Source organism: Rhinopithecus roxellana, chromosome 8, assembly GCF_007565055.1.
Source record: "Rhinopithecus roxellana isolate Shanxi Qingling chromosome 8, ASM756505v1, whole genome shotgun sequence".
Lineage (NCBI taxonomy): Eukaryota > Metazoa > Chordata > Mammalia > Primates > Cercopithecidae > Rhinopithecus > Rhinopithecus roxellana.
Window position 1 is genome coordinate 85,842,496 of NC_044556.1, and position 19,166 is coordinate 85,861,661.

The 19,166-nt window shown below is 38.6% G+C and overlaps 1 protein-coding gene and 1 pseudogene across 4 annotated transcripts in view; one reads left to right on the forward strand and one right to left on the reverse strand.

Moving 5' to 3' along the window:
• MIA3 (MIA SH3 domain ER export factor 3) overlaps positions 1 to 19,166 on the forward strand; it is a 55,081-nt gene that overhangs the window by 14,279 nt on the left and 21,636 nt on the right. For 2 of the 4 annotated variants that reach the window (XM_030936890.1, XM_010357112.2), the window contains exons 5-7: positions 1,539 to 1,838; positions 2,616 to 2,761; positions 16,456 to 16,587. In XM_030936890.1, coding sequence (XP_030792750.1) covers positions 1,539 to 1,838; positions 2,616 to 2,761; positions 16,456 to 16,587 — 578 coding nt within the window. Of the gene's footprint in view, positions 1 to 1,538; positions 1,839 to 2,615; positions 2,762 to 15,214; positions 15,500 to 16,455; positions 16,588 to 19,166 lie in introns of those variants that run through there. The other 2 variants (XM_010357113.2, XM_010357115.2) reach the window with 1 other exon arrangement.
• On the reverse strand, positions 12,228 to 12,775 carry LOC104657341 (annotated as a pseudogene).

A 19,166-nucleotide genomic window follows, 5' to 3' on the forward strand; every position in this document is an offset into this window, starting at 1 on the left:
CAAAATACAAATGTCATGTAAAATTATGAAAGGGTTTTATTGAACGCGATTTTTCAATCGTGAGATAACTGCTCTCTAACCATGGATTGACTGGTATAACTTTTAGATCAATGCTTTGGCTAAATTCCTATGTTCTCCCCAATTTTGTCTTTTGTGGATGGCTTGTTCTTCTTGTTTCTTGGGAGCGCTTACTCCAGTTAAACCTTCCTGGGCCATAAGGTTCTTACATTCAGATTAATCAAGGTTGGGACAGGGATGCCTTCTAATGCAGTGCTTGATGCGTGGAAGCCATTCAGTTGAATTAACCCTGAGCCAATATCCTGACATAAGCATTCTGATTCCTAGTTCCTTGTTCTGTTCTCTGCATCTGGGCTTTTCTCTTTCTTTTCTTTTCTTTCCCTTTATCCTTCCTTCCTTCCTTCCTTCCTTCCTTCCTTCCTTCCTTCCTTCCTTCCTTCCTTCCTTCCTTCCTTCCTTCCTTCTTTCCTTCCTTCCTCTTTCTTTTTTTTTTCTTTTTTTTGTAAAGACAGGATCTCACCCTGTCACCCAGGCTGGAGTGCAATAGTATGATCATAGCTCATTGCAGCCTCCAACTCCTAGGCCCAAGCAAACCTCTCATTTCAGCCTGTAGTAGGCATGCATCACTGTGCTCAACTAATTTTTTATTTATTGTAGAGACAGGGTCTTGATATATTACCCAGGCCGATCTTGAACTCTTGGCCTCGAGTGACCGTCCTACTTTGGCCTCCCAAAGTACTGGGATTACAGGTGTGAGCTACCGCACCTGGTGTATCCCGGCTTTTCAGACAGATGTATCTGAATTGAGAGTATCAAGGGGACGGGAAGCCACAGGAAAATATGTTACTCCAGAGTGCTAATTTTTCCTGAGAGTTGGGGGAGGAGAACTTTTTTGCATTTAATTAAAACATGTATTTTGGATAAGAAGGCAATATTTAGATGAATTTTCAGGGTAAAATATCAGGCTACAAGGAAATTCACCTTTGCTGTGGATCACATTGGACTGTCCCCTGAGCCTCTTAGGAAAGGAGATGGCTTCACTTTCTTTGACTCTTAGAGGTACTTTGAAAGTATTCGAAGGACATTTCAGCAAGCTGCCCTGGCGTGGAATGTCCCTGTCTGTACTAGTTCTGTGAGAAAGGCATGTTTGTGTATGCAAGAGTTTATGTTACTTCTCTGCAGAATAGATGTTTCACATTTCTGCTCTTGAGTGGAATTCTCTTTTGCAAATTTATTTGTGTGGGCATAGGTTGATTTGCCAAGGAAAGATGTTACTTAAGTCCCTACCATAAATATATTTATGAAATACTCCTCTGTAGATTTTATTATGTAGATTAGTCATCCTTTAAATGAAATAAAAGAAAGTGAAACTCTTATTTCCCTGCCCAGTTATGCTCCATGGGATGCCCATGCATGGAGGGCAATGTTGAGGTGCCCTGGAGCTGGTGTGGTCAGTGGGATAAGCCTAACAGGTAATGTCATCAAGTTGTGCTAACCCAGTTTGTTCTTCTCACCTGTAGAGATGCAACCACTGCATGAAGATAATTTCTCACAAGAGAACACAGCAGAACTTAACGTGCAGGTTTCTGAAGAGCCCACCCATTTGGGCCAGCATGTGATTGGGGACACTCATGCCTCGGAAGTTTCAACGAAGCCAAATGCTGAGAAGGACTTGGACCAGCATGTGATCCGGGACACTCATGCCTCGGAAGTGTCACCGAAGCCAAATGCTGAGAAAGACTTGGACTGGCGTGTGATCGGGGACACTTATGCCTCGGAAGTGTCACCAAAGCCAAATACTGAGAAAGACTTGGACCCAGGTAAAGCTTGCTAATTTTTTTTTACAAAGTGGAGACATCATAAAGAAGGCCTTCTAGGAGATTCATTGTCAAAGGTAGGAGCTGGAGACTTGTTAAATGAAAAAAGTATCCCAGAGCTAATTGAGAGAAAAGCAGGCGTCAAGACAGATGGAGATCAAAAATAGGAAAGACACCAGAGACTGTAACTAACCTACAAACCAATGTTTGGCTGTCACTATCTTGTGTAAATTATTTCAATCTAAAATATTATTCTTAAAAGGCCTTATGCTCTAAAACAGTAGTTTTCAACCAGACCAGCAGCATCAGAAACTCTGGGGGTGGGACCAGCAGTCTGTGTTTAACAAGCCTTCCAGGAAAGACTGACCTGATACACATTACGGTTGGAGAACCACTGCTCTAAAACTCATAAATTCAGTTTTTCCTCTGCTTTACCCCCCTCTTTCCAAATAAAATACAGTGCAATGCAGTTCTTTTTTTGATTTGCTATCTGGACATGGTAAATAAAACTTCTTAAAATACAGTGAAGGGGGTCCAAGTATGTTTATAGCATAAGCTCATAGGAGACAGTACAGAACACTGTAGTGTGTAATAGTCCAGGATAGACTGACACGAAGAGTATTTCACCACAGTGCACAGTAAACATCCAGTGAGAGATGAGAATGTTTACTTTCCAGGCACAGTACCTAATATTTAGTGGATACTCAATCAGTATTTTTTTTAAAAGAGAAACCATTCTTATTCTAAAGCACAAAATATCTGTTTTCCTCACAATTTCAGGGCCAATTACAAGAGAAGACACTCCTATGGATGCTATTGATGCAAACAAGCAACTAGAGACAGCTGCCGAAGAGCCAGCAAGTGTCACAGCTTTGGAAAACGCAGTCCTTCTAATATATTCATTCATATTTTATTTAACTAAGTTGGTAAGTTTGACACATAGTTTTTTTTATTTTTTAACTAAAATGTTGATTATTACAGTTTTTAAGTTGATTTTGAGCATGAGGTGAAGAACTTAAATTGTCTTTATGAACATGACTCCTGATCCTTTGAGGAGAGATCCTGAAATGAGCCACAAGTGTGTGGCTTTAATGCGCTCTTAGTTCAGCACATGAGGAGGCTTTGCTGTATGCTGGAGCTGGGCACAGGCACACCTGTCAAACATGGTTCTTCTTTTCAGGAACCTTTCAATTTAGCCAGGAGAGAAAGACATTCACTTGAAATGTAATATGATAATGGGCAGGAAGAGAAGTATTTACCTGATGGTAGAACAATCGATGGCATAAATTGGTTCATTGTGGAGGGAGAGTGGTAGGAAAGGCCAGAAGTTTGCTGAGACATGCTTTAAGCAGAGTTGAAAGATAGATGGGAGCTTGACTTGGAGTCGTCAAATAGAAGGGCTAGGGGAGGGAGACGGGCAAGGGTGGGGCGGGCAGCATGCAGTCAGACAGAAAACATATTCAGAGAAATGGAGGCATGAAGAAAAGGTTATTTGGGGAAGTCAGGGAAGCATTGGTAGTTAGTGTTTTCTTTTGTTGTTGTTTTTTTTTTTAATTGAGACAGGGTCTTGCTCTGTAGCCCAGGCAGGAGTGCATTGGCGCGATCTCAGTTCACTGCAACCTCTGCCTCCTGGGCTCAGTGATCCTCCTGCCTCAGCCCCCTGAGTAGCTGGGATCACAAGTGCATGCAACCATGCCTGGCTATTTTTTGTAGAGGTGGGGTTTTGCCATGTTGCCCAGGCTGGTCTTGAACTCCTGAGCCCATGGGAGCCCACCTTGGCCTCCCAAAGTGCTGGGATTACAGGCATGAGCCACTATTCCCCGCCAGTTGGTGGTGTTAAAGCATGGAGTTAAGATTAGCTGGGCAGGGTGGTGCACACCTGTGATCCCATCCACTTGGGAGGCTGAGGCAGGAGAATCACTTGAGCCCTGGAGGCAGAGGTTGCAGTTAGCTGAGATCGTGCCGCTGCCCTCCAGCCTGGGCGACAGAGCAAGACCCTGTCTCAGAAAAAATAAAAATAAAAAAGTATGGAGTTAAGAGGGGGAAAATCTGTTGGAGGGACGCAGGGAAAGTCAGAAAGGAAATAAGGAAATTGTGTGCCATAGTGAGTGGTCAGACCATTGTTGGCAGAGATCCTTGGAAGATTTTAAGCAGGAAAGAGATTGTCAGCTCTGTTTCTTAGCAAGAGTCACTTACGGCAGAATATTTATTCAGATCTTTCTAAAGGAAGCCATGCTCCAAATGAGACATTTAATGTCCAGAAGCTTATCTAGGCTTTTTAGGACTTAGCTCCCCCTTGTGGTACTTGGTAGAATTTGACTTTTTTTTTTCTTGGTAAATTAGAGGAATAAGCAAGCTCTCGAAGTTGGAGCTCAGGTTGCCCTTAGGGCTACAGAGAAAGTATGCTCCTCACCAAAGCCATTTCCTTTACGTCCTGTTATTTCAACACTCGAATAGGAAAGAGCATTTTTGTTGTTTTTCTGTTAAAATCTATGGGTTTCAAGCCAAGATGATTTTATTTCAAATCCCAAAGCTATTGATTAGAAGTTTAGGGAAAATTACTAAACTTTGAACCTCAACTTTCTCATCTGAAAAATTTAGATAATACCTACTCCAATTGTTGGTAAGAATTAAATGATATGGTAATGTAAAATGTCTGGTGTAGCATCTGGCATTGTGTAAGATCTCATCCCTCACCTAATTCTCATTTGGATGATCAGAGGGCATAGAAAGACATTGAATACCTGGGGGTTTCAGGGGAAAGACCACCAGGATGGAAAACAAGTAGGAAATCCAAACCATTTTTCAGTATTAGTCATGGTTTTGCTGGTGATTGTCACTTGGGTAAAGGTGTGTATTTTAATCTGTTGGAATAATGAAATTTTCAGGGATTAAGACAGTCTCAGAATTCAGAATTTTGTTTTCTGAATGAAATTATCACTTGAAAAATTTAACAGCCCCAGTTGTAGCAGGAATTCTTTATTAATCATATTTCTAGATACACACAGAGCCCTCTTCTAGGCCTGGGTTGGGACATATAGGAGTGGTGTAGGATACAATCTGTGATTAGGGGATAACAGGGAATGACAGACATGAATGGCAAAATATAAAGGCACAGTGTTATAAGATGCCGACTTGAGAGGGATTGTCAAAAGAGCATTTTGATGGCTAAATATGTACCAGAAATTGTGCTAGGAATAAAAGATTCCAAGAGGTATAAAGTGTAATTCTGACTTTTGAAAGGCTTAAAAAAACTTCTCAGTAGTCATAGCAATTCCCTGTACTCTAATCCTGCCATTTTTAGGACCTGTGCATCACCAGTTCCTAGTGTGAGCCACCTACCTTGCAAGGCTATACATTCCTTTGTTGCCTAGTTCATTCTTATACTGACTCCAAATTTTCCTCCATGATTTTCTCTATAGAATCTAATTCTCTTTTTACATAGTAATCCTTTAAATATTTGAAGTTATATTTTAATTTATTTTAGCATTTTATCCTGGAAAATTTCAAATATACAAAAGCAGAGAATCCATGGGACCATCGCCCAATAATTCCCAAAAGTGACTGTACCATTTTATACTTCCATCAGCAATTAATGAAACTTCCATTTGACCACACCTCCCCTAACACTTGGTATCATCAGTCTTAAATTTTAGCTATTTTAGTGGGTATGTCTTTGCAGTTTTAATTGTAATTCCTGATGATTAACGATACTGAGCACTTTTTCACTGCTTATTGGCCATACTTTTTGTGTGTCAATTCACTCTGACTAGCTGGAATTCAAATGTCTCGCAGCCCTGTGACAACTCTGGGAATTGTTTAGCTTACAGTTGTTCTTTTTTCCTTTAGTTATTCTTTGCCCATCCTCAAGGAGTCTTACCCTACACAGGTACTGTTTAGAATTCAGGCTGAGGCTGAAGGGGAGATCTCCTTGCATATTTCTGGAACTCTTTTTGTTCATAGTGTCCATCTTTTTTTTTTTTTTTTTTTGAGACAGAGTCTTGCTCTGTTGCCCAGGCTAGAGTGCAGTGGTGTCTTCTCGGTTCATTGCATCCTCCACCTCCCGGGTTCAAGTGATTCTCCTGCCTCAGCCTCCTGAGTAGTTGGGATTACAGGTGCCCGTCACCGCGCCTGGCTAATTTTTGTATTTTTTAGTAGAGACGGGGTTTCACCATGTTGGCCAGGCTGGTCTCGAACCCTTTGGACATCACTTGATAATGCCAAGAATAATGAGTTGTCTAACTCATTATTTTGAAAATTGTTTAAAGAAGAAGAATCAAATATTTACCCTGCCTTAACTATACAAGCCAAATCTCAGTGTAAAGAATACTTGATCATAATTTTCTCTTTGTAGAAATATCCCAGCCTTTAAATGAAGGAACAATATAAGATAATTTAAAAAAAAGAGGGACACTCAGATGTTAAATGCCTCCCGATGGAAGTATACAACATCTCCTATTAGGTATTCTTGACAAACAAAATTGAATTTGAATTTGACTACTGATCCAACTACCAATTCCCAGGAAATATAAAGAACCAGAGAAACATGTTAAAATATACCAGGGGGATGTAGTCAGTAAAATATAGACCATCATACACCTTAGGAGCCAAACAAAACCGTTTCTTCAGTGAATGCACTGCAGTAACAACAACAACAGAAAGAACTCCATAGACAGCGTAACTGGTATGAGACTCACCCTCCCACTGAAAGCAATAAACAAACTAGACAAAATATATTTTAAAAACTTTTTCATATAGAGAACAACAGGCAGCACAAAATTGTGACCCCTGAGAGAAAGGAAACAAATAGGTGAGCTCTACAACCTCCCAGCTTTCTACCTGGCGGTACTTTCTTGACCTCAGTGCAGGGATGGGGAACACAAGCAGAGTACACCAATCTTGCAGAGGAGGCAGAGATCAAAGTTCAGGGAGACTGAGACATCTGAAATATGCAGGAAAAGGTACCAGAAAGGTGGATGCTATGGACTGGGCGTGGTGGCTCATGCCTGTAATCCCAGCACTTTGGGAGGTTAGGAGTTCGTAAGCACGTGTGTAACAGAACTACTCAAAGTCACAGAAATCATCTAAGTGATCAGAAGGAATGGTTTTTGACATAGGGCTAGAAATAGTGCCTGGAAAACCTAATAATAGTAGGGAGATCCAGGGTTCTTAGAAGGGTCTTGCCTCTGACTAAATGCTACTAATGTCTTGCCTGACAAATTTTAAGACTCAAAACCAAACTGTTTCCAAGTAATTGAATTGCATCCTAGAGCAAAGCTCAAAGATATGTGTTCGTAAGCATGACATACAATCAAAGATTATCAGGCATGCGAAGAAGCAAGAAAATATGACCCAGGATGAGGAGAAAAATCAAACCATCAAAGCCAACTAAGAACTGCCAGAGATGTTAGATTTAGGCAAGGGTATTAAAACAGTGACTATTCCTGTATTTTGGATGTTAAAAAAGTAAGGAGAGACATGAAAGAGTTGTTTTTTAAAAAGACCCAAATCAAATTTCTGGAGATGAAAAACTACACAGTGCCTGAGACGATAAATGCACCAGAAGGGATTCGTGCCAGAGTAGCCGCTGTAGATGAAAAGATTAGTGAACTCGAAGATACAGCAATAGAAGCTATTCTCGATGAAACACAAAGGGGGAAAAAGACCCTGAGAAATGTGAACATAGCATCAGTGACCTGTGGGACACTGTCAAGCAGCCTAATAGATGTATAACTGGAATTTCTATAGAAGAGGGGAGAAAAGGCATTTGGAAAAATATTTGAAGAAATAACGACTGAAATTTTTCCAAAATTTATGAAAACTGTAAAGCCACAGACCCAAGAAGCTAAGTGAAACCCATAGCACAAGAAGCATGAAGAAAACTGCTCCAAGGTCTGTCATAATCAGATTGCTCAAAACAGAGCAGAAAGACATTTTACACAGAGAGAGAGGAACTATGTCACGGATGACATCAGACTTCTTGTCATTAATAAGGCATGAAAGCATACAGTGGAGTAATAGCTTTAAAAGAGCAATACTGTTGACCTGCAACATCAAACCCGGCAAAATATCTTTCAAAACCAAAGGTGATGAAATAAAGACCTTTTCTGACAACAACATACAAGAGCTGAAAGAATTCACCAACACACTTGCACCATAAGAAAGGTTAAAGGAAGTCCTTTAGGCTGATGGAAAATGACAATATGGCACTACACAAAGGAGTGAAGAATGCCAGATGATAACCTTGTGGATAAATATATAAAACTATTTTCTTATTATTTAAATATCTTTAAAAGTTAATTGACTTTAAAGACAAATAACAGTATAATATGGGGTTTAGAAAATATGTAAAAGTTAAATGTGTGATAATAGTGTAAAGGTCAGAAGAGGGAGAAATGGTAGTAACTATCATAAAGTTATTATTATATAAATGAAATAGTGTAGTGTCATTTGAAGATAGACTGTGATAAGTTGAGAATGTATACTATAAACCCTATAAAGCAACCACTAATATAACAGAGTTATAGCTAATAGGCCAATAAATGAGATAAATCGGAATAATTAAAAAGACTGATAAGGAGGCAGAATAAGAGAAAGAAGATGGGAACAAAGAACAGGTGGGACAAATTGAAAAAAAGGATGCTAAACTTTTAACTATATCAGTAATCACAGTAGGTGGAACTTGCCTAAATACCCCAATTGAAAGGAAAAGTTTGTCAGATTGGGTAAAGAAGCAAGACCCAACTAGATGTCTATAAACTTTATATAAAAAGATAGAAAAAAAGTTAAAACTAAAAAGATTGAGAAGAGATATCCCATGCTAACACTAGTCAAATGGAAGCTGGAGTGGCTATATTAAAGCAAAGAAGATTCCAGAGCAAAGTACATGACTAGGGATAAAGAAAGCCCATTTCTTATGATACAATGGTCCATTAATTAAGAGGATATAAAAATCCTAAATGAATGTGCTCCTAATAATGTATCTTCAAAACACATGAAGCAAAAATGGATAGAACGACAACGAAAAAAAATAAATTTGCAATTATAATTGGAGATTTCAGCACCCCTTCTCAATAACTGATAGAATAAGAAGTCAATAAGGATCTAGAAGTTATGAACATCATCATTAACCAATTTGACCTTATTGATGTTTATAGAACATTCCACCCAAGAAGAGCATCATACATATACTTTTTAGTGCACATGAAGCATTTACCAAAATGAACTATATTATCAGCCATAAAACAAGTCTAATGAATATATAAAATGATTCAAGTAGTACAAAGTGTGTTCTCTTCACAATATAATTAAGTTAGAAATCAATAATGGAAATATCTGGAAAATCCCCAAATATTTGGAAACTAGGTGACACACTTTTTTCTTATCTTATGAGTTTAAAAGGAAAAGGAGAAATTAGTATTTTGAGATGAGTGAAAATGAAAACAGGCCAGGCGCAGTGGCATCCTAGCACTTTGAAAGGCTGAGGCAGGAGGATCACTTGTGCCCAGAACTTTGAGACCAGCCTGAACAACATGGTGAAATACTGTTTCTACACAACACACACACACACACACACACACACACACACACACACACACACACACAAAAGCTGGGCATGGTGGCACGTGTCTGTAGTCCCAGCTACTCAGGAGGCTGAAGTGGGAGGGTTGCTTGAGCCCAGGAGATCAAGGCTGCAGTGAGCAGGGATTGCACCACTGCACTCCAGTGTAAGTGACAGAATGAGACCTTGTCTCAAGAAAAGAAAAAAGAATCAACACAATAAAATGAAAACAAATATATCAAGTGTGTGCAATGTCGCCAAAGCACTAGTGGGAAATGTATAGCACTACCTATATTAGAAAAAAAAAAGGTCTCAAATAAGTGACTTCATTTTCCACTGTAAGAGACTAGAGAAAGAAGAGCAAACTAATCCTCAAGTAAGCAGAAGAAAAGAAATAATGAAGATAAGAGCATAATTTAATGAAATAGAAAACAAAAGGAAAAGAGAGAAAATCAATGTAACCAAAACCTGGTTCTTTGAGATTAATAAAATTGATTAACCATAGCCAAAGTGAACAGGGAAAGAACGTAGGGAATACAGATTACCAATAGCAGCAATCAGAAAGACATCACCACAGATTCTTCAAATGTTAGAATTATAATGGAATATTATGAGCAACTTAACGTCAACTAATTTGACAATTTAGATGAAGAAATTCTGTCTAAGACACACACTGCAAAAGCTCATTCGGGAAGAAACAGATAACCTTATGACTATTAAATAAATTGGATTTACAGCTAAAAACCTTTCCAGAAAGAAAACCCCACGCCCCGATGGCTTCACTGCTAAATTATATTAAACTTACGAGGAAGAAATAATACAAGTTCTACACAAACTCATCTATTAAACTGAAGAGCAGAAAATACTTCCCAGCTCATTGTATGAAGCTAATGTTACCAGGATATCAAAACAAGGCAAAGACAAAGACAAGTAAGAAAGAAAACCACAGACCAGTATCTCTCATCAACATTGGTATAAAAACTCTAAACAAAAATTTTAGCAAATCAAATCCAACAATATATAAAAAGGAAAATACTCTATGACCAAATAGAATTTATACCGAGAATACGAAGTTTCCTTAACATTTGAAAATCAGTGTAATTAACCATAATGACAAACTTTAAAAAGACAATCCGTATCTTCAGTTCAGTAAACACCGAAAACCACTTCGAAAAAAATCTAAAATTGATTACTGTGTAATTTAAAAAACAATAAATTTATCAACAAACTAAGAATGGAAGGGAACTTAAATCGCTTTTATGAAAGATTTAAAATGAACATCATACTTAATAGTGAATGATGGAGTGTCTTCCCCCCAAGATCCAGAAGTGAAACAAGAATGTCTACTCTCATTACATCTGTTCAGTGTTGTAAGGCAATAGCCAGTGCACTAAGGCAAGAAAAAGAAATAAAATGTGTCCAGATTGGGAAAGAAGTAAAATTGTCTTTTTTTGCAGACAACATGCATAAAATCTGGTGGGATGTAGAAAAAATCTGCTAGATAAGTACTAAGTTTAGTAAGGTTGCTAGATAAAGATTTACATCTAAAAGCAATTGTATTTATATGTACTAGCAATGAACAATTGGAAATTGAAGTTAAATTCCATGTACAATAGTATCAAAAATATGGAGTACTTACGGATAAATGTGGCAAAAAGCGTGTAAGACATATGCATTGAAAACTATAAAATATTGCTGATAGAAATTAAAGAAGACCTAAATACATGGAGAGATAGACCTTGTTTATGAGTCAGAAGACTATATTGTTAAGCTCCCCAATTTGATCACTTGCATTAACATAACCCCAATTAAAATCTCAGAAGGATGTTTTTTAAATGACAAGCTGATTCTACAATTCATATGGAAAATGCAGAGGACCTCGAATAGCCCAAGCATCATATAATTTCAAGACTTATTATAAAGCTCTAGTAATTAAGACAGCAGATGAATAGACCATTGGAACAAAATAGAAAATCCAGAAATAGATTTATACATGTATGACAATGGACTTCTGACAAAGGTGGAAAGACAATTAAATGGAAAAAGGAAAGTCTTTTCAACAAATGGTACCCAAACTATTAGATATTTATATGCAAAAAATTGATCCATACCTCACATCATGTACATAAATTAACTCAAAGCGGATCATAGACTTAAATGTAAACCCTAAAACTATAAAACTTCTAGGAAAAATTAAGAGAAAAATTTTCTTGAACTTGGATTAGGCAAAGATTTCTTACAGTTGACATCAAAAGTATGATTCATAAAGGAGAAATTTGATAATTTGGATTTAATCAAAATAAAAACATCTCTTTAAAAAACACTGTTATACAAACTACAGACTGGGAAAAAGTCACTGCAAAGCATCTATCTGATAAAATATTTGACTTCAACATTCATCTAAAGAAATGTAATACAGTAAAATTACACTTTACCAAGGAAGATATACCAATTGCAAGTAAGCACATTAAAAAATATTCAGCATAATTATCAGGGAAATGCCAATTTAAAGCAGAATGAGTTACCACTACACACTTATTATAATGGCTAAAATTTAAAAAAATGATTATACCATGTGTTGGAGAAGATGTGGAGGAAATGGAAGTATCATACACTGCTGGTGGGGATGTGAAGTGGTACAGCTATCTTGGAAAACAGCTTGTCAGTTTCTTAAGAAGGTATACCTACACTGGGCATACGATCCAGCCATTCTTCTCCTAAACATTTACCTGAGACACATTTACCCGAGACACATTTACCCAAGTGAAAATTAATTATACATGCATAGAAAGACTTGTAGATCAATGTTTTTGACAGTTTATTTTTTCTGCCCAGCTGGCACATTTATTGGCATTAAACATAAGACCTTTCCCTTCCCTGGCACCAGGAAGCCACGCCCAAGGGGTATCCCTCTGCCCCATTTCTGCACCAAACTCTCAGGTCTTAGCAGTAGCCTGAGCTCCCCCCAGGGCTCTGCGCTGCTGAATCGTCTGACTCATCATTTCCATGACAGCCAGTTTCATGGTGTGCTCCTGGAGAGCTGGTGGATTTTCTCCATCTGCTTGGTTAGGAAGTCTGTCTTCCTCTTGAAGAAGTCCTTGGCATCCTCAGATATCTTTTCTACATAGTACCCAGTTCGTACATCGATGAGCACATGTTCCATCCACATCATGCAGCTACTCAGGGACATACATCGAACTCGTCAGTGGGACGAGTAATTCTGTTCCTTTGTTGCTCTTACTCAGCATGTTTAGACAGTCCTTGGCTTCTGCATACTTGGTCTGTGCCACTTCGAGCTGGGCAAAGGACGTGGACAAGAACTCCACTTCCTGGTCCAGCTGGTTCTTGAGCATTTCTAGCTGTGGCAGATTCATCTCCATGATAGTCTTGAAAGTTTTATTTATAAAAGCCTAAAACTGGAAAAAATCAAATATCCATCCATAGATGACAGATAAACAGGTTATGGCACACCCATACAATGAAATGCTACTCAGCAATAAAAACAAATGAACCATTATAGATATGTGCAGCAATGTGGGTGAATTTCATATTATGCTGAGAGAAGCCAGAGAAAATATAACGGTGCATTATTACATACATATAAAACTTTAGGAAATGCAAACTAATCTATTATGACAGAAATTCTGTTTCGGGGCAGGAAGGGGTGAAAAGGAGCAGGAGATTACCAAGGGAATAAGGAGACTTTGGGAGGTTCACTATGTTGGTTGTGATGATGGTTTCACAGGCATATTCATATGCAAAACTGATCAAACTGTGTACTTTAAAAACATATAATGTATTGAATGTCATATTTTCCTCAAAGCTATAAAGAAAAAAATCCAGACTTTCTTAGATAAAAGTAGTAGCCTCTACTTTTCTCTGCCTTTAAAAAAATGTATTCTGACAGCGTGCCCTAGCAGTATATAAAATTACTTTCTTTTATAGCTTCACAGTATACTTTGTTGTGTTCAATATGTCTTTCATTCATGGCCATTTTGGTTGTTTCTAGTCTTTTGTTATAAGTAATGCTGGAATAATATAGTTTTGTGCATATATTTTTTCAGCATTTGTTGTTATATCCCCAGTATCTTTGAGATAGATCTTTAGAAGTGGGATTGTTGAGTCAGTAGATAAATATACAAGTTATTTCTGGAAACGTTGCCAAATCATAGGGGTTGTATGATTTTATATAGAGATCAGCATAGAATGAGAGTGCCTGCTTCCTCCACATTCTCTCACCTATAGAGTGTGTTGTCAAATGTTTGGATCTTGCCAAGATAAGTGAGAAATCATATTTCATTGTAGGGTCAATTTGTATTTCTTGTATTATGAGTGAGGCAGAGCATGTTTCCATATGTTTTTAAATTATTTGCATTTCTTTTCCTGGGATCTCTTCATTACTTCAGCCCATTTTTCTATAGGTTTGCTGGTGGCTATCTTCTTATTTGTAAAGCACTTTATATTTTAGGAATATTAATCCTTCATAATATGTTACAAATATTTTTTCTTAGGTTACCATTGCCAAACTTGGATTATTTTGCAATTTTTGTGGATGGGGTTGGGCGTTTTGTTTTTCAGTAATCAAATTTACAAATCATTTTCTTTGTTGCTTTCGGATTTTGATACATAATTAGGAAGGTCTTGCCCACTCACATAATTAACACAGGACAGTCACTCAATTTTAACTACTTGTTTTCATTTTTTACATTCCGGTTTCTGATTAACTTGGAATTTATGAACAATGAGAAAAAGATCCAGTTTTATTTTCCATATTGTTATCTAGATATGTAATACCACTTATTAAAAAGTCTTTTAACCAGCTGACTTGCTGTATCCCAAATTTCCAGTGCAGTGGGGTCTATTTCTGGATTTTTTATTCTGCCCCATGGTGGGTCTGCATTCTTGGGCCAGTACCATACTGTTATTACAGATCCTGCCCTCCTCTTGTACCACACCCTTCATCTATCTTCTTTCTTAGGGTTTTCCTGCGTGTTCTTGCTTGATTGTTCTTCTGAGTTGACTTTATATTCAACTCGAAGATAAACCTTTAAAGGTCTAAAAATGGTATTTTTATCTACAGATACCATTTTTTCCCCCACAGATTAAATGTCCCCGGTTTCTTCAACTTTTGGAACGTGATTTCCATACTATTCATTATCCTTGTCCTTTTCCACAAGTCATGTAACCTTAAGATGTGGCCGGCCACTTGTAGTCCCAGCTTCTCAGATGGCTTGAGCCCCGGAGTTTGAGTCCAGCTTGGGCAACATAGGGAGACTCCCTCCCCTTTCCCGTAGCCACCATCTAAAAAAAAAAAAGTGGGACCCATAACTGAACCCAGGTGCATGGGGGTGACACGATGAGATGACTCCTGGGTAAGGCTTTTTAATAAGAGTGTCGGCAAGAATGTGAGACAGCCGGTGCAATGGAGGTCGGGAGGCGGAACGCTAAGCAGAGGCCTGAATGGGCAAGGAAGAAAGGCCGCGCACGGCAGCGGCGCCCCATCTGAGCGGTGGTCCTTCCACGCTGTGACCGGAAGGGTCAGCTCCGGGCCAGCACGAGAGGCCTGCCTTTCTCCTTTTCCCCAGCTGCCGCCCACAATCCTCCTCTACGTAAATCCCCGCCTCCTTACTCCGGGGCTCTGTAAGTCGCAGGCTCCTGGCGGAAGCGTCAGTCACTTCCGCCTCCCTTACTTGGAGTCTTCCGCTCCCCATTCGCTCTTCTCCCCCGCCCCCTCGAGAGTTGGTTCCGTCCGCTCTGGCCCCGCCCTCGCGGGCCAACTCTTTTGGTGCCTTGACATGCGCCAGGGGCAGTGGCTGATGACGTGCTTTGTAGGCGGCATAAAGCGATAGTGCCGGCAGCGGTGGAAGGCGAAGTTCAATCCGAGAGTCCGCCCCCTGAACTGGGGCCTTTCCGGAGGAGGACGCTCTGAAAGACAGGGGACCCAGTGCCATTCCCCCTGGGAATTGTCGCTTGCATTCAGCTGTTCTACACAATGGACTCAGTACCTGCCACTGTGCCTTCTATCACCGCTACCCCGGGGGACCCGGAACTTCTGGGACCCCTGTCGGTGCTCTACGCAGCCTTCATAGCCAAGCTGCTGGAGGTGACAGTCCCCATTCCCAGGGAGGGACTCAAGCTGTCACAGGCGGGTGGATGAGTGCTGAGCAGAGTGGGTGCATTGATTGTGCAAAGGAGAAATGGAGTGTGTCAGATCCGAGGAAAGCAAGACGTTTCTGTGCTGTTTAGGGAGGCAGGTGGAAGTGTATTTGAGACGGTTTCGTCCTTTTTTTTTTTTTTTTTTTTTTAGTACTTACGAAGTTACAGCACTTTATGTTCTGGTGTGAAGTCACGATCAAAACACAGAGGGCTTACAGGTCTTTTCCGCATAACCCCGGCTCTGTTGGGGGATGGGGCCAGTATGGCAGTGTACTTGTAGAGGGCTATGGAAACAGCATAGATCAGACAGGTGTTTAATGCACTGTTTTCAAGGAAACGTTTAGAATTAAGGCACTAAATTCAAAGCGGTTTATCTAGATCAGTTATCAGGAGCTATCCAAACTTAGCATTTGTTCTTTGTTTATGTAAGAGTCGATTTAAGATTTTAAATCTTAGAGGAATAACACAGTATTTGTGGTATTCATTATCATCATATTGGTTTGATTTGCAACCATAAAAAGTTGGTTACTTATATATATAAGGTTTTATATCTTATGTGGTTTTTCAGCAATAAAAAACAACCTATTCAAGAGAAAAGTGTGATGCAGAGAGATTCCAGCCATGTTTTAGATAACATATCGTATCAGGGTCTATTGTAAACTAGAAATATATGCCCAACCTAAAGACATTCAGACTCATAGTACTTCAGAACACAACAAGCCAGACAATAAGTGTGAGACTCCCAGTATCCTATTTTTCTTGAAACAGTGAGAGCTACTGAAGATTTTTGAGGGGATAGGTATCTGATAGAGTTGGTTTAGAATTTTTATGAATGAGTCTTTGTGACTGCTTTATGGTAAGCTTCTTTAAGGTTTCTCATTATTTCTAACATGCCTATTTCAGCTAGTTGCTACATTGCCTGATGATGTTCAGCCTGGGCCTGATTTTTATGGATTGCCATGGAAACCTGTACTTATCACTGCCTTCTTGGGAATTGTTTCGTTTGCCGTTTTCTTCTGGAGAACTGTCCTTGTTGTGAGTAAATTAATGCATACTTTAACTCATAAATTCAAGTGTGGTTTTATAATCACGGCCCTTTTGTTTCTTTTTCAGTTTCTAATGTGAACATATATTAATGCTTTTAATTCAAGCTAACCTTGTACAATAATTTAGTATAATTTTTGTGTTGGTAAATTCTTAAGTGGGTAAGACAACACGTATAATCTCAATGGGAAAACTTCAGTTTATATGTCCCTTATATCAAAATCTAAATATTAAGAATTAGGTGGGTCTTTATTTCAAATCACAAAGGAAAAAAAGAAAGAATTAGGTAGGTCATATGTACACTGTTAGTAGAACTAGGAATTCTTAGAGCCATCCTGAAAAATAGTTTCATGATGTGTATCATAAGCTTTAAAAATGGTTATAGCCTTTTATATTGTATTAATATCATGTCTAGTAATCAATCCTAAAGAAATAACCAGTCAGCCAGGCACAGTGGCTCAACGCCTGTAATCTCAGCACTTTGGGAGTCCGAGGCAGGCAGATCACTTGAGGCCAGGAGTTTGAGACTAGCCAAGCCAACATAACGAAACCCCATCTCTACTAAAAATACAAAAATTAGCGGGGTGTGGTGGCACATGCCTGTAATCCCAGCTACTCGGGATGCTGAGGCAGAGAATCGCTTGAACCTGGGAGGCGGAGGCTGCAGTGAGCCGAGATGCGCCACTGCACTCCAGCCTGAGTGACAGAGTGAGACTCCTCCATCTCAAAAAAAAAAAACAAAAAACAAAGAAAGAAATAACCGATCATGTGTTAAATATCTTACATGGCCAGGTGTGGTGGCTCACACCTGTAATACTAGCACTTTGGGAGGCAGAGGCGGATGGATCACATAAGGCCAGGAGTTCGAGACCAGCCTGGCCCACAAGACAAAACCCCGTCTCTACTAAAAATACAAAAATTAGCCGGGGGTGATGGCGAGAGCCTGTAATCCCAGCTACTCAGGAGGCTGAGGCAGGAGAATCGCTTGAAACGGGGAGGCAGATCATGCCACTACAGTCTAGCCTAGGCAGCAAAATGAGACTCTGTCTCAAAAAAAAAGTTTTAATTATCTTACATAAGAGCATTCAGTAGAACAGTATTTATTAGAGTGAAAACTTTGACACAACCTACTGTGATTCACAGTGGGAAAGTTGTTAAATTATTGTATGTTCATATAATGGGATATTAGGCTGCTTGATATAATTCAAAGACATAGGGGCACAACAAATACTCACAATTTAACATGAAGTAGAAGAAAAGTAGAAACCAAGACTTTAAGGTATAGATAAACTGTATATTACATCAACATACACACAGAAAATAAATGCTGCAAGGAAATACAACAAAATGATAAAAATTCTTATATCTAGGAGATGAGGTAAGTTTTCAGTTTTTAAAAAATGTGTATTTCCCAGATTTTCTGATTTGATCATGTACTGTTTTACTCAGAAAATATATTTTTATTTGGAAATACAAATTATATCCTGTGTAAAGACACACCATTAATTTTTTTATCTTCTGTGCAGAATTTGTCTTTCAGACTTAAACATATGTATGTGTAAGTATGTATACTCATACTTGTACATATTTATGATTATACTATGTAGCATTCAGCTTCATAGTTATTTAACATAATTGGGAGAAGATTATTTTGTGTAAATGAACTTTGCAGATGAAAAGCTTTCTATTGAAACTTCACAGTTAAAATGGCCAAAATTATTGTGTGCCAGTCTTTCTAAAACTGAGTACTCTTTTTCTGATTTCATAATTATATCACATATATCCTCATTAATAAATTTTCTCTGCTTTCACAATTGATTGTAAAATTACTTAAAAAGAAGGGTCTTTTCTCCTATGAGGCCTTCTCTAACCTCGTGGTGCTTTTCCTCAGATAAAAAAGGAGAATCAAAGGGTAAATGGAAGGGGAAAAGGTGAAAACATTTTACATTTCCCTCTTGTTTCTCCTATTTGTTAATAAAAAAAATTCTGACGCCATTTTCATTTTTTAGAAAGTTGTATAGGCTCTGTGTCCTAACTGCCGTTCCTCAACACTTGACTTTTGGAACCTTGGTCTCTACTTGCCTGTTAGTTTGGGTAAAATGGAGCAGAGGAAGTTTACTCTCATTAGCAAGGCCGTGACATTAGAGAGAGAGTAATTTCTTTCCATGTTGGAATTTTCTGAATGCATATTCCTATAACAATGGTATTATAAGTGAGATTTAAATACTGTAATTATTATGTATGCAGTATATTAATTACTAAATACAGTAATACAGTATATTATGTAAACACTATATTTGCTGAGATTATGGATGATTTGTGGACTGGTGTTAGCATCTCATCAACATAATATTTGAAAGGGAAAATATGTTCTGGGTTGCAAAGAAATTTAGTAATACTCTTTTTAAGAAATTAGTTACTGCTTAGATTTTCTTGTCCTATAATTTAGTGCTGTCTTTAGGGGATGATTTGGGTTTTGCCCTTTCAGGAAGATGATAGTTGTCATTTCTCTTTTGCTTATGCATTTTCCTCTAGCAGTCTTCCCTTCCCTGTCAGGTTTATGAGCACTG